The 25,015-nt window shown below is 52.0% G+C and overlaps 7 protein-coding genes across 10 annotated transcripts; 4 read left to right on the plus strand and 3 right to left on the minus strand.

The window, feature by feature from the left end:
• Positions 1–502: 502 nt before the first annotated feature.
• AAFC00_000531 (uncharacterized protein) lies at positions 503–1,256 on the plus strand (the record flags this gene model as incomplete). Its single annotated transcript, XM_069345151.1, has 3 exons — positions 503–518; positions 587–1,000; positions 1,072–1,256. 3 exons carry the CDS (start codon positions 503–505, stop codon positions 1,254–1,256), a joined length of 615 nt encoding a protein of 204 aa, XP_069200371.1.
• Positions 1,257–2,178: 922 nt separating this feature from the next.
• Positions 2,179–5,295, minus strand: AAFC00_000532 (uncharacterized protein; the record flags this gene model as incomplete). The annotated part of the gene is made up of 3 exons (XM_069345162.1): positions 2,179–4,317; positions 4,381–4,664; positions 4,719–5,295. The coding sequence occupies 3 exons, from the start codon at positions 5,293–5,295 to the stop codon at positions 2,179–2,181; spliced, it is 3,000 nt and encodes a 999-aa protein (XP_069200372.1).
• Positions 5,296–6,388: 1,093 nt separating this feature from the next.
• Positions 6,389–7,998, plus strand: AAFC00_000533 (uncharacterized protein; the record flags this gene model as incomplete). The annotated part of the gene is made up of 2 exons (XM_069345173.1): positions 6,389–6,783; positions 6,855–7,998. 2 exons carry the CDS (start codon positions 6,389–6,391, stop codon positions 7,996–7,998), a joined length of 1,539 nt encoding a protein of 512 aa, XP_069200373.1.
• Positions 7,999–13,250: 5,252 nt separating this feature from the next.
• On the minus strand, positions 13,251–14,582 carry AAFC00_000534 (uncharacterized protein; the record flags this gene model as incomplete). Its single annotated transcript, XM_069345204.1, has 1 exon — positions 13,251–14,582. One exon carries the CDS (start codon positions 14,580–14,582, stop codon positions 13,251–13,253), a length of 1,332 nt encoding a protein of 443 aa, XP_069200374.1.
• A 1,012-nt stretch (positions 14,583–15,594) lies between these two features.
• Positions 15,595–17,271, minus strand: AAFC00_000535 (uncharacterized protein; the record flags this gene model as incomplete). The annotated part of the gene is made up of 3 exons (XM_069345214.1): positions 15,595–15,612; positions 15,663–17,088; positions 17,156–17,271. The coding sequence occupies 3 exons, from the start codon at positions 17,269–17,271 to the stop codon at positions 15,595–15,597; spliced, it is 1,560 nt and encodes a 519-aa protein (XP_069200375.1).
• Positions 17,272–18,457: 1,186 nt separating this feature from the next.
• On the plus strand, positions 18,458–21,383 carry AAFC00_000536 (uncharacterized protein; the record flags this gene model as incomplete). 3 transcript variants are annotated; one of them, XM_069348241.1, is made up of 4 exons in its annotated part: positions 18,458–19,598; positions 19,654–20,178; positions 20,229–20,947; positions 21,003–21,383. In XM_069348241.1, 4 exons carry the CDS (start codon positions 18,458–18,460, stop codon positions 21,381–21,383), a joined length of 2,766 nt encoding a protein of 921 aa, XP_069200376.1. The 3 variants fall into 3 exon arrangements, with proteins under 3 accessions (XP_069200376.1, XP_069200377.1, XP_069200378.1); XM_069345226.1 differs by having other exon boundaries at positions 18,692–19,598; XM_069345227.1 differs by having other exon boundaries at positions 19,586–19,598.
• Positions 21,384–22,205: 822 nt separating this feature from the next.
• AAFC00_000537 (uncharacterized protein) lies at positions 22,206–24,309 on the plus strand (the record flags this gene model as incomplete). 2 transcript variants are annotated; one of them, XM_069348243.1, is made up of 3 exons in its annotated part: positions 22,206–22,472; positions 22,549–22,749; positions 22,966–24,309. In XM_069348243.1, the coding sequence occupies 3 exons, from the start codon at positions 22,206–22,208 to the stop codon at positions 24,307–24,309; spliced, it is 1,812 nt and encodes a 603-aa protein (XP_069200379.1). The 2 variants fall into 2 exon arrangements, with proteins under 2 accessions (XP_069200379.1, XP_069200380.1); XM_069345238.1 differs by having other exon boundaries at positions 22,347–22,472.
• Positions 24,310–25,015: the final 706 nt, after the last annotated feature.

The raw sequence follows: 25,015 nt of genomic DNA on the forward strand, positions 1-25,015 counted from the left end.
GGCACTACAGCTGCGGAGAAGATAGATGCGACCAGGAACGCGTGATTTTCTATACTAGGTCATGGATAAGACGCCAGGTTATCTCCAGTCCAGAAGGGCCTGTATCAGAGACAACAAACAGCATTTGGTCCAAGGTTACCTTTGTTCATGACTCTTGTGTTCCTCGTGAAGTTCAATGTGATGTTCAAGCGCGTGGAAGGGCGGACGCTTCTACCGCATCCCCGACACGCGATACTCAATTAGGAAGTAATCAAGGCGCAAGCAACGTGGAGATGGATGCCTTGTGTGAGACAAGATTGGCTGACGTGTGACGCTCGCTGCCTCATGTGCTGTATATCATCATCCACTAATTAGTAGCAATACACATCTATAAACTTATCCCCCAAGTTCATTCTCCTCCCATTTCCGACCAAATTAGAGGACTTCTATCTGTCAGAGACAACGCAAGTAACACAAGTCAGAGGACTGCTACTTGATCAGACAACCATATTGCCCGTCCATCATGTCAGGCTACGAAGGTATATTTGTTCCACATCACCATAAACACCATACCTTACTTTGTACACTGACACCCTGCCCTTCACAGTGGAACACAACATCACAGCCGAGCGCGCAGACGCCTCATCCTCGACGCGCCGGCACATGCCCGACCTAGACACATTCTTCTCGCGCCTCGACCAAGTCGACACAACCGGCACCCGCGTACCACAGAACCACAACTCCGTTCCCACCCCGGGCGACGTCTCAGCCACCTTCCGACTGCTAGCAGATGCCTACGCCGTGATGCTGCGCGACGAGGGCGCCAACCCCGTGACGGCCACGGGAGGCAACGAGAACCTGCTTGTGCAGCTCGTCGAGCAGCTGAGGGATACGGCTGAGCATCCGCCGAGGGAACTGCAGGGGGTGCCTGATGAGTTCCTCGATGAGCTCGAGAGGGTGCCGAAGAAGAGGTTGCGCGAGGCGGATAGTTGTCCGATTTGTAGTGAGCCTTTCTTGAATGGTGAGTTTTGTCTTTTTTTTTTAATATTGCAACATGTGCGGAACGGTCAAAGGCTGAGACTACGGAACTAGATCAATATCCCCTCGTCGTCCGCCTGCCGTGTCATAAAGACCATCTCTTCGACTACGAGTGCATCCGGCCCTGGCTGAAACTCAACCCTACTTGCCCCCTCGACCGCCAGACTCTTCTCAAGAAGAAAGCCCCGCCGCCACCGCCTGATGAGGAAGACGGCGAATACGACGACATGTTCGCCTGAGAAAAGAGTGTTTTGTAGAGTAATCTGGTTGTCATGTGAATCACTCGGGCTGGAGTCTGGCCATCTGGAACACGTTCTTCCTTGAGCGAGCATCGTACCTCGTGTCGGGAGGAAACAAGGGAAGCGACAAGGGCTCCCTGCCTGGCTGTCTCTACATCTCCTCTATCAGACATTGCTTGAAAAGAAAAAGAGAGGGGGCCGACTCGAAAATCATGCACGCAGATCCGGCAGAACCACGTTCTCCTCAACCCTCAACCAGGGATGCAAAGAAAACATCCACAAGAGAATGCGAGAGAGGGAGATGAAAGAAGGAGCAGAACTGGTGTCGGCAGAGATGTATATACGTGCCCAGATCTGCCGCATAAAATTCCTCGACTCTGTCGCATGACTTGGAAGTCAGGAGGACAGAAGAAGAAAATAGAGTTTCACAGAAGATGCAGGTCAGGCTCTTTGGCCCAGTGAGAAAAGGGAGGCGGTACAAGTCCTCCCCTCAGTCTAGTCGACAATTACCACAGATGGATCAAGAACAGAAGGTCTGTCCATTCAAGAAAAGAAAAAACTCGAACGACTTTCATGTTCGTCCAGTGGTGGAGGGAAACACTATGGCCTCTTGATGTGGAAGAATTGTACTGTATATAATCAAACAAAAAGTGAAGTACCACAGATCTTCATCAACAAAACGGACGACATGAGAAAGGATCTGAATTCCCTCGTTTATGAGCATAGAAATAAACATCATTGCAACCAATTTCACTCGTCCCTTTTTCTTCTCGTTCGTTGTGCTCTGCTCTGGTTCTGATGATATGAAAGGACAAAAAAGGGTCAAGAAGAAATAGATGTCAAGGGGGTATCCCGCGTATACTAGACTCTCTTTGCTATGCCAAATGGAACCCAAAAGAAAGAAGAAAAGAAAAAAAGAAATTCAAACGTTGCCAATCACAATCATGAACCTGAGTTTCCCATCCTTCTTGACCACACTTCCTTTTCTCATCCCTGCTCCTGCAAGTCCTCCTCCTTCAGCCCCTGCTCCTGTCTGGCCTAGGCCTCCTCCTACGCTCCCACCTCCATCAGACGAACCGCTGCCCCCACCAGCCAAAGGCAAGTCCATATCATCGTTTCCGTCATCGGACATTATCCCATCGTCCAACATCAGCGTGCTCGACTTCCAGCCCCAGCTCTGCGAGAAATTGAACGTGTCGGGCGCGCTCTCGTACACGCTGAGCATGCGGCCGCCTTTGCTCGGCGAGTAGATCTTGAAGTATGTGCGGATGGTCGGACGGCCGTCCATGTAAGGTGGCAGCGTGGGGACGTGATGAGCTCGTGTGAGGCGCAGGAGTTCTGGGTCTTCGGTTTCGTCGTCTTCGTCGTCGTCGGCGTAGAGGGTTGCGTCGTCGGCAAAATCTCTGGTTCCTGATCCTGCTGCTGTCGCACCTGTCGATGACCTCTCTGCTGCCGTCTGGCTGGTTTTTCTGCCGAGCGTCGACGCTCTCGAGGCGCTGCTGTCTGCTATCATCGTCTCGGGGTCTGCGCTGCCACTGCTGTCGCCGCCGTCCGCTTCCATCTCGCCTTCGTAAGCACCATGACGGGCAATCGTACCACGTCTGCCATCGACGCCTCGACCGGTTCTCATCAGCATCTCTCGTTCCAGCTGTCCGATTCGCTCGTCCACGCTGCTCTGTCTCAGGCCTGTCGCGCCGCCTGCTATGACCTCGGCTGCTTCGCGCTCTTTGGCGCGGTGCAGGTACACACCTAGCTGTGGGTTCTTGCCACGCCGCACCTTTTGCACGTAGACGTTCCAGAAACTGCCCATATAGAAAACTGTCTGGCTGTATACTCGCTTCCTTTCTTTCAGCACGCGGGGGTTCGGGAACTCGGCCGCAAATCTGAACGGTGGGAAATGCGTGTAAGCTATGGGTCGCATTTCGCTGGCGTCACCGCCAACGGTCGAGCCTGGGCGGAGAGTCGTTCCGCTGAGTCGTTTATCTATAGTGTTGGCTGCAAAGTCAGAGGCCCATTGCACGTCCTCTGGATGTATCGTCGCAGACAAACGAGATGTGTGGTTCTGTAAGGCGCCAGAGGACGAAGTGGCTATGACTGGATCCGCATTCCCACCCATGACGATGTTGCAATCGGATGAGGGAATCCAGAATTTGCGCGCCTTGCCGTTTTGATCCCAGCTGTCGGATGGAATGTCCTCGTTGGTGGTATTGTTGGCCCAGCTCGGTTCACCGGCTTTGTTCTTGCCTTGACTGGGGCTCATCGCGTCCGTGCTAGCAATGCCGGTCTCCCAGGTCACAGTAGTCGGGTCTTGCCAGTCCTCGGCCGGCTGACTCAGTCCAAGTTCCATCTGAGAGTCGTGGGCGTTCAAGACTTTCTGGCGCAGCTCCATCTGCATCCAGAGAGCATTTGATATTATGCGTTCGGGTAAGATAGGTAAGCCGAGTGCATCGCGTGCGCTGCGTATGTACTGTAGCTGCTCGAACGGCAGATGCACGTAATGGATGCCCTCGTCCAACAACACAAGGATCGGCTCGATCTCGGGACTCGTGTAAAGCGTGATCCAGGGATGCAGTACATCGGGTATGCCGCCAGCCGTAGTCATGGCATTCCTCCGATAAACATTGTCGAAGCGCACGGCCATCAAGTTGGTTGCGTCCGGGGCTTTGGCTACTCTGTTCCGCGATTTGGGATCGACCAGTCCTGCTGCAAGAGCGAGGCTCTTCAGTCGTCGATCCAGTATGCGCTTGGCAAGCACCCAGCGGCTCCATTCTCCGTCGATGAAGAAGCCATCGCCACCAACGATTTCTCGTACTATGTCTCCCGGGATGCCATCCCATAGGCTCAAGGGCATCTTCCAACCATCACGACACAACATGGCCTTGGCTGAAGCAAGGATCTTGTCTCCAGATCGACCGTAGTAGTTGCCCGTCACCAGTCTAATCAACGGGCTGAGGGTTTCGGCGGACATTTGACGCAACATGGACTCGATGCTGGAGTCGACGAGATCGGGCATTTCTAGCCAGCAACCGGTAGCGAATAGAGCTGGAGCCTCGGCGTCCTCCTGCAACGTGTTAGCTGAGAGTCGGCGAAAGGGAGTGACATGTGGAAGGGTGGGTGGCCTTACTTCATCTGGATTACCAGCACCATAAAGCCTCTTCAAAGCAAGCTCGAACGCGGTCTGTGTGATGTTGCCATCTATGTCTGAGGGATCAATAGTCATCTCTCTTGCGTTACTCTCGAGCCAGGGGCCAGACAAGGCTGAAGCGAAGAACGGAGCACGGTCGAGCAAGATACGGTGTAGTTTGTAAGGGTAGCCGAAAGCATGGACGGTGATATCGGAATGGCGACCACCAAGGAGACCCCTGGTATAGAGGTGCTCCGGAAGCGGGACGTTCTCGCCGGTGACAGCTTTAGAGGATCAGCAAGGTGCTCAAAAGGAGAAGACAAAGGAGTAAGACATACATCTCCGTGGCTTGGGACTGGATCGCGGGTCATGCATGTAATCCCTGCTGTCTGTGGGAGAAGTGGCCGCCTTGACAGCAAAGAGCCGACTCAAGGTGGTGAGGGTGCTCGACTGGTTGCGACTGTGAGTTGCACGACCGGGACGAGAGGACTCGGCCTGTGTTGGATCGTCTACATCTTTTTCGACCCGCGGTAAGCGTCTGCGGTTCGCCGTGGCACGAACTCGGTCATCTTCCAACTGGGCAGGACGCCAGTCCTCGGGTGAGGAATCGAGAGAAGCCAGGTTGGCCGAGATATTGGGAGGGGTACGAGCAAGATAATCTCCAGTGGTCTGCCTCGGACGCTCGGGGATGGGCAGAGGAGGAGTGGTCGCAGATGTGAAGCGTGAGGGAGAAGTAGGCGAGGCGAAGAGAGAAAGACGCGAGCTTCCTTCAGGATTCGGTGGATTATGAGATGAAGAAGAAGCAGAGGCAGCAGCATCAAAATTCCATGTGGAAGCATTTGAAGCGTTCAAAGGCCAGATGGGATCTCGAGCATGCTGTGACGAAGGTGGGACTGGTACGTCAGACCGGTCCATGATACCTAAAGATACCAGATCTGTTCAAGACAGACAGGCACGCAGAGGAACGGCGGGGCAGATATGGAGGGGGGCGAAAAGCGGTGGCATGCCGCAATGGTCACACAACTACCTCATCAAGCATACAAAGGTAAAGATAGTCTTTACAGAGAAGCGGCTCGTGACCACAAGAAGCCTATCAGGGTGTATCACTCCCAAGTGAGATCTTGATAAAGACAAGATAGGACGCCTCGAGACCAATCGGCGAATACGCGAAGCAACGTACTGTACAGTAGTGCGGTGTACTTGAGTACAGGGTACGCTTTAAAGGTGCACGATACCCAGACAAGACGGCAGGCTACGTACGGTATGCGGAGATAGTCGTACTTGCTCAGATGGGTCTGGGGTACAGCTCTGTACAAGGCAGATGGAAGAATGGAAGAGTACCTTGAGGTACCGTCAAATGGTGCTCGCGCGATACAGGGATGCTTCGGCGGGCTGGGTGTATGGATAATGGCTCCGTCACCGACGATGAGCGGGACTGTGTCCGAGTGCGCGCGCGCCGTGACTTTGCCAGACGGCTGACCGGGGGGCAAGAGATTAGAAGGACAAAAGACGACAAGAAGAGATCATGTGCTTAAGAAAGGTAAGGTAGACACTGTCAAGACACTGTCAAGATAAAAGTAGAAGAAAGCCGAGGACCCTGACGTATGAGGTTCGAAGCTTGAGCCATGAGACAAAGCGGGCGTTGAGTGGGTCATTCGCGGAAAGAAACCGTTTTTCTTCGAGCAAGTAGGGCCCGATCAAGGAATCCAGCCTGCCGAATGATACAAGTATAAGATTTTAACGAATGACTCGAACTTTTCAGATGGCGAAGAAACCCCTTTGAAACTCGGCGTCGTCGGTATACGGCAACACAAGCCAGAGAATAGAGGCTGAACCACGCCACTTCCCCAGATCCAACGACAATGGACTATTCCAAATCCGATATAGAGGGAAATTGCTGACCTAAAGCACTCGTATACCACGACAATCAAACTCCGATTCCGTTGCATTGCCTCTCTTTTTTCTCTTCCTTTTCATATGCAATCGAGTGTACAATAGAGCAGGCATGATGCAGCCAGCGTCAAGTGTCTTCCGCCTGCTGCGGCAGACAGTCCCAAGGCTCGGCCAGGACGCCACCTTTGTGTGTCGTAGATGTGTACAGAGTCAAGCATCGCTTAAACAGACCCCGACGACGGTATACAAGTCTACCAAGCAGACTCCCTTCCTCCAGGCCTTCCGTTCGCCGTCACACCCGACATCAATTGGTCTCCGACACAACTCGACTTCTCCCTCACTGAGTCAAGTCGGCCAGGCACTTGGAAAGGCAGGCGCTGAGCAATCCGCGAAGAAGTCATTCTTGCCCGAGACCAGCTCCAAGTCTGTGGCATATTTCCTGCTCGGCAGCGCTGCAAGTGTCTTCGGTATAGTTGTATTTGGTGGTCTCACACGATTGACAGAATCTGGGTATGTGGCTACTGCTACCACTACTACTTGCAAGCATGAACTGCAGGAGAATATCTGACTCATTCTTGTAGTCTGAGCATCACGGAATGGCGCCCTGTCACAGGATCATTGCCACCCACAACCACGGAGAAATGGGAAGCCGAGTTCGCGCTATACCGCGCATCGCCTGAGTTCAAGCTACTGAACTCCCGGATGGACCTGGAAGAATTCAAGCAAATCTACTGGATGGAATGGATACACAGACTATGGGGACGTGTCGTCGGCATTTCCTTCCTGCTACCCACCATCTACTTTGTCTCACGTCGCCGCGTCTCTGCTCCGATGGCTCGCAATCTCACTGCCATCTGCGGTCTGATTGCCTTCCAGGGTTTCATCGGTTGGTGGATGGTCAAGAGTGGTCTCAAGGATGACTTGTTTGCTCCCGGCAGCCACCCTCGCGTCAGTCAATACCGCCTCGCCGCCCATCTAGGCACTGCCTTTGTGTGCTACCTGGCCATGGTATGGAACGGCATCTCCATCCTCCGTGAGCACCGCCTGCTAGCCAACCCCGCCGAATCGCAGAAGCTCCTCGCCCAGATCTCCCGACCACGCCTGAGATTCTTCCGCGGCAGCGTCGCCGCCCTCTGCGCCCTCGTCTTCGTGACAGCCATGTCCGGCGCTCTCGTTGCGGGTCTGGACGCCGGCCTCATCTACAACGAGTTTCCCTACATGGGCCTAGGACTGACGCCACCCAAGGCCGAGCTCTTCGACAAATTCTACAGCCACACGCCAGACAACTCCGACCTCTGGTGGCGCAACATGCTAGAGAACCCATCGCTCGTGCAGCTCGACCACCGAATCCTAGCCACGACAACATTCACCTCCGTCATCGCCCTGTTCGCCTACGCGCGCTTGAACCCGTCCATGCGCGCCCTGCTGACCCGCGACGCGCAGAAAGGCGTTTTGGGCCTTGTGCATCTCGCCTCCATCCAAGTCATCCTGGGCATCAGCGCTCTGATCTACTTCATCCCGACCCCTGTCGCCTCAGCGCATCAAGCGGGCGCTCTGGCTCTGCTCACGGGCGCCACGGTGCTAGGACGCCGCGTGTGGATCTCGAAGAGAGCAGCCAAGCTTGTCGCGAAGAGATTATCCTCATCTGCGGCTCCGCTGCGTTCGAGTCCGCTGTCTAGAGGCCCGGACGCCATGTTGCGCGCGCAGACTGGTCTCGCTAACTAAGCGAGCGAGCTAGCTAGTTATTGAAGGACCATGCCCCCTCCTCCTCTCTGTCTCATCTTTTTTCTTTCTACTGTATTGTATGTATATATATATACCTCGATAAATCAAACATGAAATGTTCGAACACTGCCCTTTTCCTTCCCCTCTCCCCTGTGTTTCTAGGTCAGTAATGCTCAAAAGGCGTATAACGATTCCAACAGAGGTTATGAGACGCGTGCTGTACACCTTATTCTTTGCAATCTCCATGGGTCAAGTAGATGGAGGGGAGGGTTCCTGGAGTACCTCATATCTAGATCGACAAGATAGATTCGTGTCGCTGTTATGTGTACTCTTCTGCTTTTTCTGCTGTTTACTTACTCGCAATGCTTGCTTGCATTCTTGCTTGATCTGGTAAATATATTTATAGATTGTATACCTGTTGATGATCGCGTTATATACCTTTTAATGATGGCGTAACGTACCTTAGCTGTTCCAGTCTGTCAGCATGTTGAGGTGCTCATTGCATTCGTCTTGTCCGTCCAGGTACAACTGTCTATCCATCCATCCATCCGTTCGTTCCTTCTAGAAATAACCACTGCAGAGCAGGAACTCACATGTCCAACTGTCACAGCCCTCCATCCACTTTTCTTTACCTTGCCTTGCCTTGCGTCACTTTGCTTTGCCCTACCCTTACCTTACCTTACCTTGAGCTGGAGTATTGACGCCCAAGAATCCTCGCAATGAAAGACCAGAGACATTTTTTTTAAAAGGGCAATACCAGGAAGCTGTCTAATCTCGCAAGACTACCACTAGAAGCCAGAGCAACAAGAGCAACAAGCAACAACAGTGAAAAAGCTCTGACCCCTTTGCTTTTTCCTTTCCAAAACAGCAAGAAGAAACGGTTTAGTCGCATCCGACCATCCATCCATCAAGATATCCAACACCAAAAAAGACGAGAAAAAAGAGAAGGTGATATCCACATCCTAGATGTTCCTCCATCCCAAAGTAGAAGAGCGACAGACAAGAAAAAATTCCCCGAAATGAAAGACCCATATCCATCTCCTCGTCCTCCAACCCTCCGTCTCCTCTCCCAACTCTCTTGTGCCAGCTACAAACCCGCCGGTTAAGGCAAGGCAAGCTAAGCGCACAAGTCCACGAGAAACGCGAGACAAGATGATGAAGAGTGATGAGGAAGTCAAGGCCGGCACCAGCTGCAAACCCTTGCGGGTAAGCTATTACTCACGACCAAAACTCCTCAACACTCGACAACACCCTTCTCGACTCAGTGAATGTGAAAGAAGAAATGGAAAAGAAAGTCCTGTTGGATTTACTTAATGGTGATGATGATGATTGATGAGCCTCTGCTCTTGACGTATGGTGGGAAAAAGAAAAAGGCTGTTGGAAAAAAAAGTGTGTGAAGGAGGACAGTCGAGCCCGCAAGAGGCACTGTCGAATTGGCCCAAACCCGCAAGAGGCGCCAGTGTTGTTGTGATGTTCCCCGATGACGATCAAGCCCGCAGGAGGCATCGTGTCTGACATGACAGTCAAGCCCGCAAGAGGCACCGTACTTTGTGTTGTTGTTGTTGTTATTGTTATGTCCGAGCAGGTGGTGACAGCTCCATGGTGCCGTAAACTGAAGCAATTGCTTGAAAAGTTCTCAAAAGCGCCGACCCAAATATGCCAGAGCAGTGCGTGGACTGATGGTTGAGAATGCTTAGGTAGGGGAACAGAGCCCTCAGAAGTGCCCGATCCAATGACCAGTAACCCAAAACCGCCAAAGAAAAAAAGAACCAAAAACTCCGTACCGTAAGCCGCTGGTTCGATAATGCGAAGACCAGGGAAGAAAACATTCATAGGGTATAGAGCGGAAAACAAGTGGTCGTAGGTATCGTGACATCATTGATGATTTAGAAGAAGGTGGACATGTACTGTCCCTTCTGCTTGAGAGGAGAGCGAGCACTTACTGTCACCATGGGAGCTGCTGGGAGCTGGGGGACACACTGAGAGACGACGGCAGCGCGTCGAACGCGAGGTCTGGTGCGGTGAGTGTTGCTGTCTCTTGGGACGGTGTTGTCCTTGACATCACGTGCGACACGAGGTCTTGTCCTTGGGATGGTAATGTCCTGGGCAGAGACCTTGGCGCTAGCCTCGCGATAGTCATGAGGACGAGTGCGGGTAATGGAGATATCCTGAGCAGCGACCTTGGTGCTGGCTGCACGGAAGTCATGAGGACGAGTGCGAGCGATGGAGATCTGCTGGGCAGGAACCTTGGAGCTGGCCTCGCGCAGGTCACGAGGACGGGTGCGGGCAATAGCGATGGCAGATGGCGAACAGTTGCCACTGACATCGCGTGCAGAGCCATGGATGGTCTTGGGGACCGGGGAGACGAGCTTCTCAACCTCGGCAAGTCTGCGTGGAGTGTACTCATTGCTGGAGTCGAATACACCAGTGAAGTTGGTGTTGTCGACAAGGTAGGCTTCCTGACCGAAGTCGCTCATGCCAGTCATGTCGCTATCTTGGGTGATGTCACTGACGCCGGTCATGCCCGACTGACGTGAGTCGATGCGGAACTCGGCGGTACCGCTGACGCGAGTAGGGAGGCCAGCGAGGTCCTGCTGGGCAGGTTCGCTGTCTTGGATGGAGGTGGGACGCTGATATGCATTCTATGCACCGCTGTCGTCGATGACGCCGCTGAAGTCACTGATCTGACTGGGCTCATCGAGGCCGCTCAACTGAGTTGTGTCTCTGTCATAAGAGGCAGCAATGTCTTGAGTGCGGGTGTGCTGCGCGAGGCTCTGCTCGGTGAGGGTAGGTCTGCTGTCATTGATGGACAGGTTGGACGAGATGGTGATGTCGGTGCCGGTAGAGACGACACGCTGGGACTGGCCGAGCTCAGAAACTCTGTGGGCCAAAGCCACGGGATCAATGCTGATCTTTTGCAGAGTGGTCTCGAGGTCTTCGGCGGTGCCCTTCTCCTGGCTGAGGATGACATCTTCGAGGTCGTACAGCTGCTGAGAGATGTAGCGAACCTTTTGCTGGAGACGACCGATCTTCTTGTCGACACGAGTACGCTCTCTACGCGCACCGGTGGGCTCAAGCTGGCAAAGCTTCGACATGTTTGTCTGGAGCTGATCCTTGGCAGTGTTGTACTCGATCTCGAGGTTCTGCTTGATCTTGGACAAGGCAGCAGCGGGTGACTGCGATGGACGGACGGTGGCCATGGTGTCATCGATGGTGCCATCGACAGAGTCGTTGAGAAAGCCCATGTGGGCAGTGACATCGTTGTTTGCAACGGCAGACCTCCGAGACTTGATGGTAATGTCAGGGAGCAGAAAGTCAGATGTCATGCCTTCCTCGACGTGACGAGTGTCATGGCCGGCTGCGGACAGGGCCTCGGCCTCCTTCCTGGCCTCCTTCTTGGCCTGTTCACGACGAGCCTTGTCGGCGAGATGGAGAAGACGCTCTGGAGAGTCCTCGGGCAACATGGCAGCGAGCTGGTCAAGAGCAGGACCGGCAAAGTTGGTGCTGTGTTCAGAGTAGGAGATGGCATCAGATGCACGAGGAGACTGGACGCGGACGCTCTTGGCCTTGTTGGCAAGGTAAGAGGCCTCGAGGCTCTTGCGGAGATGTGAAACGGCATCTTGCTCTGGCTTGGTGACGTTGGTCAGGTCGGCAGTGATGTCAAGAGGGTCTTCCTCGGTGGTCACAGTCTTGGATGGGCCGCGGTTGTTCTGCATCAGGCGCTGGGGAGACTTGCGAGCCTTTGCAGGAGAAGTCTTGGGCAGAGCCTTGAGCTCCTTGAGCGCTTCTTGTGCGGAAAGGGGAAGATTGAAGCTCTGCAGGTCGAGCTTGGTCGAGACTTGATTGTGTCGCTGGGTGTGGACCGAAGTCTGCGAGGCCTTGCGGCTCTCCTGAGCACTGCGGAGCTGAGCGCGAAGAACAGCGTTCTCGTTGAGTGCGTCGACAAGCTTGTCGGCGGTGGAACGCGTCAGACTCTGATAAGTCTCGCGCTGTTTCTGCTCCTTCTGGAGTTGTGCGGTGAGGCCGTTGATCTGGCTCTCGTATTGTTCGAGTTGTTCATATTGGCTGATGTTCTCTGACTCGAGCCTCAGGATCTTATTCTTGGCGGCAGTGAGGTTGGCGAACAGGCTCTTCTCCTCGCGCGGGAGGTTGAGCGTCTTGACTCCGGGCTGAGTGATGGTGGCAGTGTGGCCAGTGGAAACAAAGCGTGTGGAGGCTTTGGCATTGCGCGCCTTGCGGCCGCCAGAGACGAGTTCGGTGATGTTGTTGAGGTCAGGGAGGTTGAAGTCGCCGGTGACGGTGTTGCCAGCAGGCACGGCGAACCTCGAAGGCATGACGGTGGACATGATGTTTTTTGACCTAGACTCTTGAAGAGCTTTTTGTCCAAGGTCGTTTCTTGTGGCAGGCAGAGAATCAGATCTCGCGCGAGCTGCCGAGAGTGGTATTTGGGTGCGGTATGGAGGCTTTCAGAGGCTTTCAGAGGCTTTCAGAGGCTTTCAGAGGCTTGTTCTGCGTCTGTTTGGAGGATCAACAAATGTCGCGCGGGCGCTACAGGAGCCAAAGCGCTGTGCAGTCGCTCACAATAGTGCTTAAAGGCTGTGGACGGGAACGGGTAATCAAGCTTGTGGCTGGATCTGGTGTTTCTGGAACGTGATTGGGTGGTTTGAGCTGAGTGTTCTGGGTGGTAAGGGTATTGTGAGATGTCTGTCGTACGGGCAACGTCGCCTTTGCTTTGTTATGGTTGGAGGGTCACATGACCGGTGGCTGACAGGGTGGCTGGAGCCACAGGGCTGACATGACTTTTCCCGAATCCGAGCTAGTCCACATTGGTAATTGACTTACACCTCTCGCTGGACCCGGTATAGACGTTTGATCATTAAGGTAGGCACATCCCTTTCACCCTCACCAACACTTGTACAGAACTTCATACAGCCAAGTATAGCTCAAGTCAAGAAGCATGGATTTCCAAGAATGACATAATAACACAATAATGAGACATGATACACCCTGCGCTTACATGCAGTATGCGTACATACAATGACAGCATTGGGGAAGACACGTCTAATGAATCATCATCACATCCTCTCAACATCTCCCCTTGCACGCAGCAAGTCATGATCAACTTCGTGTTATTATGCACTAAGCTAATTCGTGTACAGACACACTACTGGACTGCCAGCCAATGGACAATCAATAGACACCGGAGCCTACCAATACTCATCTCGCTCTCTAACAGCCTCGAAACACGACACTCACACGCCCTCGAGATCCTCGTGAGCTTGGCGGATCTCCGCCCTCATCACAGGGAGATTCATGTTGATGTCTGCCCTCAAAACATACACGCTGTTCCTGACCTCCGACTGCGGCATCGCGGGAGAACCGGGCTCAGGTACAGGCACAAGTGCCGCGCCACACAGCTTGGCTTTGCCTTCCTTGATCCAGTCAATCCCTTCTCTCACAGCTCCGATTGGAACCTCGTTGTACTCCATCTTCTCATACGCTTGCACATCCATCTTGTTGAACAGTCGACGATTGCTGCCAGCCTTTGGTTGCCAGGGTACGAGTTCGAGGTAAGCACAGTACTTGGACGTGAGCGCCGGTGCACATGCGATCGGTTCCATCGCAGAGAATGTCATGTTCGCCCGGTGTTGAGCGAGAAGATGGATCTTCTCTTGGAGGTCGTCCAGACAAGGCTTGGTTGGTCCCATTCTGCCAAGAGAGATGCATTTCTTCGCTTTCTTGCAAAGTGGTGATCCGTTCATGTTCGGGTATGTCACTTTCTTTCCGTCTTTTCCTTGTCCAATGATCATCTTGATCGGCATGTTGTTGATTCCGGGCCCAATCTTGTCGTTCAGGGGGAACGTAATACTGGTTGCCCTGGTAGCTGTGGCTGTGGATGAGGCTACAGAGTCTACACCAATCTCGCTCGACCCGAGACTCGTGGTTGATCCATTCATCGAACGTGAGGGCAGCGTTGACGAGCTTGAAGAAGTGACAAAGCTCTGGGGCTCGTCGTCGGACTCATCGACATCCTCATCATCATCATCGTCATCGTCGTCATCGTCGTCATCGTCGGTCTCGTCCTCAATCTCGTCGTCAACGACCTTGGTGGCACGAGATGCTGGATGCTGCATACCGGGCGCCTTCTCTACAAAGTGTATACCTGAAGGCATGGAGCCTGTCAGACCATGGGTAGACACATCAGCGTCACGAAATGCCAACGATGGTCTCGCATCACTGCTCATCGCCTGCGTGACAGCTGCATTGGCTCCAAGAGTAGTCCTCTTCTTGGCGAGGGCGGCGATGTAAGTCGGTGAGCCCGTGATTTGCGAGTGTCTTGCTGAGATAATAGCTGTTCGTCTCAACTTCTCGTTATACATTGTCCCGATGGTCGCCGGACCCTGCGAGGCTGTAATGGGAAGCCGGACGCCATACGTGTCGATACCGACGGTCATGACGAACTCCGCACATTCGTTGCGGAATATGTCACGAGGACCAGGATGTGCACATCTGCTGTTGATACTTCCACTGGCCACGGCGATCATGCAAAGTGCAAGAAGTGTGTAAAGACGTGAAGCTCTCATGTTGGCTAGCACTCGAGGAAGCAGATGAAGTGGTCTGTCCAGTCCACAACGTCAATAGACGATGATTACAGTGTCGATGGAGATTCACTTACCTGATGGATATATATATCAGTCTGATGATAAGGTATGCAGTAAAGCAATGGTATGATACTCGAGAGGAGTTGCCCTGGCAAGTAAAGTATACCTGTATGTGATGCAATTAGTCGCTCTGTATGACTTCGAACCACAGCAATCGCGAGTACATACAAAGTGGAATATGCGAGACGGTATGATGTGAGCAACAAACAGGAGGACTAGTGAATATATACGGTTATCTCAATATCCAAGTGTTGAGATGTTCATTGCACAAACGGAGAAGGAACGAACGGCCATCCTTCCATATTTCACAGACTTGCGTACTCAGCGAATCAAGAAGGCCAGGGCATCAAGAACATTAGACATACACCTTCCCGAAGAACAGTCACCAGATCGACGATGGCTGGATATATGTGCTGGTAGCAACCTAAAGACTCGACGATGGGGGGTGGGGGCGACCCTGGCCATTTCCGGGGACTCTGTTGAAGAAGTGCATCTCAAGCGGCAGCAGTGTGTTTTCTGGATGAATGTAGGAATACATGTTCATGGTCGTTTCATCATTACTGTCATTGGTGTTTAGTAGACTGTATTATGTTCTTGTAGTGTGTTCTCGTCATTGAGCTTGCTTGCAGTGTTGTCATGGTTTGATGTGATATTGTTCTTGTTGCCTACTGCACGGTCTCGTAACGCAAAAGGGAAACAATGGTCACAAGTGACATATTCCAGATTCTAGTGTTGATGCAGTCCGAATTGGAAATGTACCAGGCACTTTCTCATTGATAACAAAGTTCTGGCTACAGGCAAACAACGCTTCCAAAAGTCCAAGTCCAATACGGTGCGTCTATTGCCATCGCCTAATGCCTAGACAGCCATCCTCGATGCCGCGTAGTTGCGACGCCAATGCACAACAACAAGCGACAGAGCGACATGCATATAACTACTGGAGCAAATGGTCCTGAGGCAATCGTCAGCTCTATCACAATATTCGGAAAACTGTAAACTTACTCTCCAGTGCTTCTGGTTGTTGCCGCGCTTGTCGTTGCCCCACTGGTAGCGGGCCTGGGCTCGTAGCTCGCGCTTCTGCGTCTTCTTCTCTACAGCACGAACCTCACGTTTCTTGTCATCAGAAACACCGAGCATACCCAAACCACCGTTCGAGCGAGACACGACTTGACGGCCACGATCGTGGCCTCTGGACCGTTGCGCGTCTTCGTCATCGGAATCGTGGCGACCCTCGATGGTTCTTTGCTCAGCCCGTTCTGCAGGCGTGGGATAGTTGCGCAAGTTCTGTCGATAGTACTTGTTGAGGGAACGATGTCCAGCAGTTCGTCCAGATGGAAGGTGTAGCTCGTAGTCATCGTGATACACCGCACGTGGCGTGTTATGGGCATGTGAGTGAAAGCCATCGGTGTTGCGATGCGGTCTGGGATCGCTGTGAGAGTGGTGTCTGTGGCGGTCGAGAGTCTTGTAACGGTGCGAGTGGTCGTCAATCGGTAAGGCGGTGATTTCATCGGTAGGTACAGAGGAAAGAGAGCCATCACTTTCCCATCCTTCATCATCCCCATCGGCCATCTCTTCGTCTCCTTCGTACTCGATCGTTGTCTTCGTGGCTCTTGCAGCACCGAGCTTGACGCCTCCTTCCTGGAGATCATCGGTCTCGTCCTCGTCGGAATCTTCATCATCCGAGTAGGTGCTCCTGAAGTCGTAGAACTCGCCGATCTCGAGCATCTCATCTTCAGTGCCATAGGCGATCATGCAATGGCCTCGGTCCCTCATGTGAGTCTGGATTCCGCTGGCGGTGTGTTTGAGTTGACCGCAGAACAAACATTCGTGATCCTCGTGGATCTTCTCGTGAAGGTATGCCAGGAGTCCCTCGATATCGACCAAGTACTCTTTCTCCGGGATATACATACCATGCTGTTTGGACATGTGAGCGACGTTCTTGTCGAGGTCGTCCGAGATGAAGTTGCAGAAGAGGCATTGGGCAAGGTTGACCTCTACCACGTCTTCAGAGTGAGTGCTGTTTGTAGGAGTCTTGGACAAGCTCTCCTTCTCGGCGATGCTGGCGTCCTGTAGATTGCCAGCAAGTCGATCAGCGCCGTCACCTTGGCCGTCCTCAGTCGCAGCATTTGACGCTGTCTCAAGCGGTTCGCCCAGAGAGAATGTAGAGCTCATGACGGAAGCGGCATCGTCTGCTGCGAAGTTGCTGGCCTTCATGCGCACCACCTGCATTCTGTGCTTTTGACTGCCCACATGGTTGTTGTAGGCATTCTCACTGTAGTAGGTCTTCTGACAAGGCGTGCAGACTTTCTCGAAAGAAGCGCGTGCCGCTGTTGCTGCGGCTGAAGCCTTGTTGGCAAGTACCTTCTCTGCAAAAACCTCAGATGTCAGAGGAGGCAGAGAGGCGACTCTTCTCTTCAGGTTGTACCGACTATTGGAAGGAGGAAAGTGAATCAGCTGGACGTGCTTGGTGTAGATAATTCGACATTACTACTTACTGCCAGTCACTCTGCATGTGCGTACGCTGCAGATCGCTTGACCGGAATGCGACCTGGCAAGTGTTGCAAGTGAATGGGTGACTCGCACCCCCACCTGATGTTCCGTTTGATGCCATCTCTATTCAGGATTGGGCGCCGAATTTAGTGGTTCTTGCTCTTTTTTCTGTTATTTTTTTCTTGTCGAAGAAATTTCTTTTCAGCAAATTCAGCTGGTTCCTCCCCGAGAGAAAGAATGTGGGTGTAAGTGTGGAACAAATTCAACAAAGCACTCTTGTGGCAATGAGGAAAAAAAATAAGATAGATCGCAAGATAACCTATCTTACCAATCTTCGTGGTTCGGAGAGGGGCAAAGATCACACTCAGGCAGCGCCGCTGCTGTACAATTCGATTCAGGCAATTGACGCAATGACGTTAGGCAGATCTTCTTCAGCCCAGGGTCCGATGCCAAGCTTTTATCTTCTGATTCGCCTTACACGTTGCTTTACCCTAATCTGCCTTACCTTAATTTATTCAGAAATTAATGTAATAGCGTAGCGCGCTTGAATTGACACTGCTTCCAACGCACACAGACACAGGGCGCATGATCCAGGAAAGAGGTGTGGTGCCGGAAGTAGAGTACTACATCTCGGTGCACTGTAAGCCAACGCTAACTCTGTTTGCATAAGGTATTTTGCCTATCTGACTGTACCTTACTTTGTGATGGCATAAGTTGACACGCCGCAGTTTGTACAGTCGTGATCCCATACAACCGAACGTGCATGTCTTATGCGTCTGGCCCTCTATGCTAGCACCTCGTGAGACATACCACTTTGTACAGTACAAAGCCTCACGAACATTCAGATGACATTAATTCACATAAATTGTTTGCTCCTGCCTCAAGTGCTGGTCCACATACACACACCAAACCAAAATTCGCCGGTGTCGGTGATCACGAAAGTGCGGCAATACCTTATTTGTTGTGTGAGGCTCCGTTTGTGTGCTTGAAACCTGCCACCATCCGCCTGGTACTGTGGAGAGGACGAACACTTAAGCTCCCTTAGCCTTCGCATAGTATAACATCAGAAAGCATTGGTGCAACTAAATGTCATGACCGCAGCTGCAAATGCATCTAATGCGGTTGCCTCATCCGTAGCCGAACACCGCCAGCGAAGACAACGGGATTTGGCTCAAACAATCAATCGGTTCATCTTCCAGTTGCAGTCAGGATGTGGGAATCCAGCGTGCACCACCCCGACATGTTACACTTGCAGAGCGCTCCACTCTAATCAGACCAGAAAATACAACTTGGTCACAGCAAGAGCAATGGCAGTCCAGCTTGCCACTGCGGAGGATCCACATTCTCAAATGTGCTCTCACCTCTCGGACGATCGCATCGCTACACTTTGTGAACCGCAGCAGAAGACTGATCCCAAGTCGCTCGTGCAGCAACTTTTCAATACCAACGTTTTCAGGGACTTCGTACAGGACTCGGCTCGACTACCTGAAAGGTCGGGTGGTGGGTCCTCAACGCATACCACACATCTATCTTGTGACGACATGATGAGAATGAAGACAATAATCGCTTCACTTCGCTGTGCCGCAATTGAGGATATCGTGATTGCCACGAATCGTCCAGGAACCCGACAGGACGATAGAACAAGCTCACAAGGACAGGAGTTGTTTGGTGCACTCTCCAGCTTCGATTGCCTCTCGCATTCCTTTCGTGACCGCCCTCTGGAAATTGTGATCACCCAAAAAACTCATCGGGATAACTTTCCTGTTACACGGATAGACAGAGCATTCAGAGATTGGCCAAATCAATACCAGACTTTGATATTCGAAAGTCTTTGGCTGGCTCTGGGACAGGTCCTTCACTCACAGGCCAGAAGAGTCGCTATCCTCTCACAGCCACTCACCGTCACCTCGATAGCGATTGTGGTCACCACCACAATCCGTGCTCTCACTGCATCAATCCCACGAGCCGAAAAGGGCACGTGGGAAGTCGTGCAGCACACATTGGCGAATGGCTTGACGGATGGCCAGCAGGACTCAATTCACTCCAAGCGGCATGTCTCCTGTTCCTTGCGTATACTCGACGCATTCGAATCAGAGTCGGCTCTTCGACTAGTGCAACGCTTGGTGCAGGTCATCGCAGCTCGTTCGAGGATTGAAGAAGCGCCGATTACACAAGCTATCGACAGACGTACTCGAGAGATTCAACTTCCGCCGTCTTTGCGACAAATGATCCTCAAATCTCTGATTGAAGAGCAACGAGAATTGCACCGTACAGATCGTGATTCTGGAAAGTTCAAAGATGAGTCGCGAGATCAATTCTCACATTGCACGAACGCCAACATCTGGCTTGAGTGGCTCAGAAAATGCTTTTTGAAGCACTGGAATGGAGATCATAGACTTGCACGGTATGGTGTCGCGCATACCATACTCGAGCTCATGGAAGACCTTTGTATGTACATATCCACTCTAATCATTGCGCCAAAAAATACTCACATATGTGATAGGGAGCCACAGAAGTGCAGACTTCCTCGACATCTCGGACAATTTCTTCCCTACCCCTGCACTCTTCAATCACCTCAATGTGGAGAGGGCAACGATCGATTGGATACATCAACAATATGAGCCACTCACTCGACATTTATTCTCTTTCCACTTCCTCTTTGGCACGAGAGACTTGACGATGATTTTCCGCGGTGTGAACCATAGATTCATGCGACATGCATACAGCACATCTAGTGCGATTCAGAAGATGCGGCTGAAGACTACATCGAGAGCGTCAGTAAGCGATAATGCATATCTAGATCAGCGCCTGAAGATCGCACAAGAGCCATACCTTGTACTTCGGATCAACCGGCATTCTGTCCTAGCAGACGCAAACAATCAGCTCTGGCATCGAATGAGCAATGAACTACGCAAACCTCTACGTATTCGGATGGGCGTAGAGGAGGGTGAAATCGGTCACGATCTCGGCGGCGTGCAGATCGAATTCTTCAAACTTGCATGCGCGGAAGCCTTGAACCCAGACTACTGTGAGCAGATCAACTTTGGTGATATGACAAAACGAACTTACAGATCCCAGCTCTTTTCACGATCGATCCCCACTCCCACCTCGCCTGGTTCCAACCAGGCTCAATGGTACCATTGTACAAGTTTCAATTGTTCGGCACCTTGTTCGCATTGGCTGTATACAATGGTGTTACGCTGCCAGTGTCCTTCCCACTCGCTCTATATCGTAAGCTTCTGACAGGGACTTATGGGGACACTGATTTGGAGCAAGGCTGGCCAGAACTCGCCAAAGCACTGCAAGACCTATGCGCTTACAATGGCTCAGTTGAGGATGACTTAGCAAGAGACTACACATTTAGCTTCGCAGCGAATGGGTTATATATTGAAGCGGACATGGTGGATCCATGGCAAGATGCATCTACGAGTACTAATCACTTGCCAACATTGGCAAGGGAAAGGGGCCAGATGAGGATTCACAATATCTACCCCGATAAACATCACCCTGAACTATATGCGCGCACGAATGGCAAGGATATGGCCATGGTAGACACACAAGCTTCAGCCTTCCCGAATTCACAGCAAGAAGCGGCAACTCAACCCCAGAGTCTTCATTGGCCAGGTTGGGAGCTAAGTGCAGCTCGTACAACCGAAACCCCACCAACTGTTACTAATCTCAATCGCGAAGGTTACGCGAGAGACTATACACGCTGGATCTTGGACTACTCAATCCGACCACAATTCTTGGCTTTTGCGAAAGGCTTCCATAGTGTGGTGGACAGCAAAGCCCTAAAGGTATGCCCGGTGCTGCTTAGACTTTTGTCTACTAAATTCTAACGATCCCGAATAGCTCCTCACACCGGAGACACTCCGTGCCATTGTCGAAGGATCAACGCATCTTGACATCGACCTTCTCGAAAAAGCAGCAACATACCGCGGGTACGAAGCCACTTCAGACGTTGTGAAATGGTTCTGGGAAATAGTGAAAGACTATAGTGAAGAAAACCAGAAGCTATTGCTCGAGTTCGTCACTGCAAGCAGCAGAGTACCTGTAAATGGTACTGAGAGCTTAACGTTCGTGATAGAACGACTGATGGGCGACAGCACGTCACTTCCAGGAAGCTCGACTTGTTTCAGCACTCTCAGGCTTCCAGAGTATGAGAGCAAGGATATTCTGGAGCACAAGTTGACTATTGCACTGCAGCATTCTCTTGGGTTTGGTCAGGCTTAGTGTCATGATTCATGCCTATGCAGATCCATGATGAATAGTTATGATGGTCATCATGATGGCCATCGAGACCATCGACAACAAGCTAGAAACTCGGAAGAAGTAGGAAGCGTACATCTCAGTCCAAGCGTGTATGAGGCGAGGCTGATCAATTGTGGCCTTGCAGCTGAATCCATAAATTACCCAAGCAAGTAATGTCAGGAGGAGAAATGTGAACCGTCAGAAGTGTAGCTCGGTACGTATGCGCGGCGAAGTGTTGTACTCCATAGTACCTTACTGACTGTGAGGTACAGTACCTGAATATTGTACTCTGTGTCTCGAGTCTGTTTACTTCGAACTGAGGTATTGAGCAATACCTATCATCGTCGAGGTTCTCGACCTGGAGCCCCGCGATATTTGGCGTCCAGGCTATATCCGTCTTCCGTCTCCGCAGTCTTCCATCCGTTACCCCGCTGGAGCAATTTGCAAGTTGATAAATTGCTCAGCCGTCTCATTATTACGACTGCGCCTTTAAAATGCTCATAGCGCATCGTCATTCGCGCTTATTCGGCGATTTGACAGTGCAAATCGAAGAGCGATAAACATTAGAGTGCGTAACCCGGGTTCGACCGTAGCCTCTACCCGACTTGTTTTCGTGGCCTTGGCCTCCACATTGAGCTGGCTTCTAAGTCACGAACCCTAAGACCAATCACAGCTCTCGTAAACGGCGGGATATACAGAGTTGCGCCTTACTCCCTCGGCAACTTAGCGCGGATATCGACAACCGTGGTGAATCGAGAGAACCCAGGTCGTTGTAGCGTAATCGCCCGTTCGGAGACCATAGCCATGTCGTCTATAAAGCAAGAGCTCTCCCCGAGTCCATTGCCCATTCGATCAGCTTCACCTATCCCTCCATTGCAAGCAGATTATCTTCGTCAACAATTCAATAAACAGCAAAAAGGAAACTTCCACTCAACCTCTATCAAAATGGTGTCCAGCACGGTGAACAAGACCAACCTACACCCTGGTGGCATTGAGCCCCAGCGTGAGCACACAGAACTCGAGGAGGAACTCCACGAGAAGGCTCACATTGACTACGATCGTGTTGCAATTGTAAGGATTGAATCCCATCCTTCTGAATTGGCAATATTGGTATAACAGATATGCTAACTGTGTCTTCCTCGACTAGGTTGCCAACCCCTCTGCAGCCGCTCTATACGAAGATGCTCTGGTCTACGAGACCGGCTCTGCAATCACGTCTTCCGGCGCTCTATCAGCCTACTCTGGAGCAAAGACTGGTCGTTCACCATCAGACAAGCGTATTGTGGACGAAGAGAGCTCCAACAAGGAGATCTGGTGGGGACCTGTGAACAAGAAGATGAGCACTGATGTAAGCTATTCTCCAATATTTTCCCCACTGCTTACGATTTGCGCTTCCGTGTTTGGCTCTTCACTGTCCGGCGGCTGCGCGATTTTGTGGGGTGTTCAGAAGAAACGTCACTGCCCCGCTTTTCGGGTGGCTCCGGAGCCGCTCGGCGGAGGCAGATCCCCCTTTCACGTGCAGATCTCGCATAGCGTTCCGTGCTGACTGTTTCGGTAATCATAGGTCTGGCGGATCAACAGAGAGCGTGCTGTCGATTACCTAAATACCAGAAACCGCATCTACGTTGTCGATGGTTATGCAGGATGGGACGAGCGATACAGGATCAGTGTCCGTGTCGTTTGTGCTCGTGCCTACCATGCACTTTTCATGCGTAACATGCTCATTCGCCCTTCGAGAAAAGACTTGGAAACTTTCCACCCCGACTATGTCATTTACAACGCTGGTGCCTTCCCAGCCAACAGATTCACTGCTGGTATGACCTCAGCAACGTCAGTGGCCATCAACTTCGCCGAGAAGGAGATGGTCATCCTCGGAACCGAGTATGCAGGTGAAATGAAGAAGGGAATTTTCACTGTTCTCTTCTACGAGATGCCCGTCAAGCATGATGTCCTCACATTGCACTCGTCTGCCAACGAGGGCCAGAACGGAGATGTTACCGTGTTCTTCGGTCTTTCAGGTACTGGTAAGACCACTCTCTCCGCCGACCCTAAGCGTGCTCTCATCGGCGACGACGAGCACTGCTGGTCCGATAAGGGTGTCTTCAACATTGAGGGTGGCTGCTACGCCAAGTGCATTGGCCTGTCTGCAGAGAAGGAGCCTGATATTTTCGGCGCCATCAAGTTCGGTTCTATTCTTGAGAACGTTGTCTTCGACCCTGTGACCCGTGAGGTTGACTACGACGACTCAACCCTCACTGAGAACACCCGTTGCGCATACCCCATCGAGTACATCGAGAACACCAAGATCCCCTGTATCTCGACTGCTCACCCCACCAACATCATCCTTCTCACTTGCGATGCTCGCGGTGTCTTGCCACCCATTTCCAAGCTGAATGTTGAGCAGACCATGTTCCACTTCATCAGCGGTTACACCTCCAAGATGGCTGGCACTGAGGACGGTATCACTGAGCCCCAGGCAACTTTCTCGTCTTGTTTCGCTCAGCCCTTCCTTGCTCTTCACCCAATGCGCTACGCCAAGATGCTTGCGAAGAAGATCGAGGAGCACAAGGCAAACGCATGGCTCCTGAACACCGGCTGGGTTGGTGCTGGTGCCACCTCCCCCAACGCCAAGCGTTGCCCTCTCAAGTACACTCGCGCCATCCTCGACGCAATTCACAGCGGAGAGCTTGCGAACGTCGAGTACGAGGTCTACGAGACTTTCAACCTTTCGGTCCCTAAGACTTGCCCCAACGTCCCAAGTGAGATTCTGAACCCGGCCAAGAGCTGGACGGGTACTGCAGACTTCAAGACTGAAGTCAAGAAGCTTGGAACTCTTTTCAACGAGAACTTCGAGAAGTACGCCTCAGAGGCCACCCCCGAGGTCCTCAAGGCAGGTCCCCAGGTGTAAGGGATGCATATAAGAGCCGAGTGGTGGAAAAGAGCTTATAGCGTCTTATACGTTTCATGTGCATATGCGTCGTTCACTTTTGAGTTTTTCCCAATACCACTGCCCAGCATTGGGCTAATAGCAATCGAGTCTTCTATACTACCATAAGAATTGGTCAGATAGCAATCAAGTTTATTCTTTCTCTACTACCATGAGTCTCGTACAATCCCTTGTCCACATCTTGTCCAAGGTACATTCTGTGTAGTACGTTAACATCAGAAGTGGGCATCTGTGCTACCAAGGCACCTCTTGACCATGCATGAACTAAACATTGCAAGATCCGAACGAGTCCGTCCCTTAATTACCACCGGTCGTTATTTACAGAACATCTTAAGCGATAGGTCGGGTACATTTCTGTTCGTGTGATCAAGCCATCAAATCTGTCACCGCCATGTCACAAGATCTCGTGAAACCATATACTTGCAGTGACTCAGTCGCATGTGGCATGCCAAGACGAACACGAGCGGTTGTGGCGTAGTCTGCAGATGAGCAAGGGGTCCACGCTGTAACAGTTACAAAGCCAGTGCCTCCGTAGAATGGTGCGGACTATGCCACAAGCAGACTGTGAATGCGATGCAGTCGGGCATCTTCGACCACACCAGAGATCTGTGACCATGATATTGGTCGGGGGATTTTCCCTTGTTGTCACTTTGCGGTGAGCCCGCGA

The sequence above is a fragment of the Neodothiora populina genome (assembly GCF_041146345.1).
Source record: "Neodothiora populina strain CPC 39397 chromosome Unknown canker_contig_11, whole genome shotgun sequence".
NCBI lineage: Eukaryota > Fungi > Ascomycota > Dothideomycetes > Dothideales > Dothioraceae > Neodothiora > Neodothiora populina.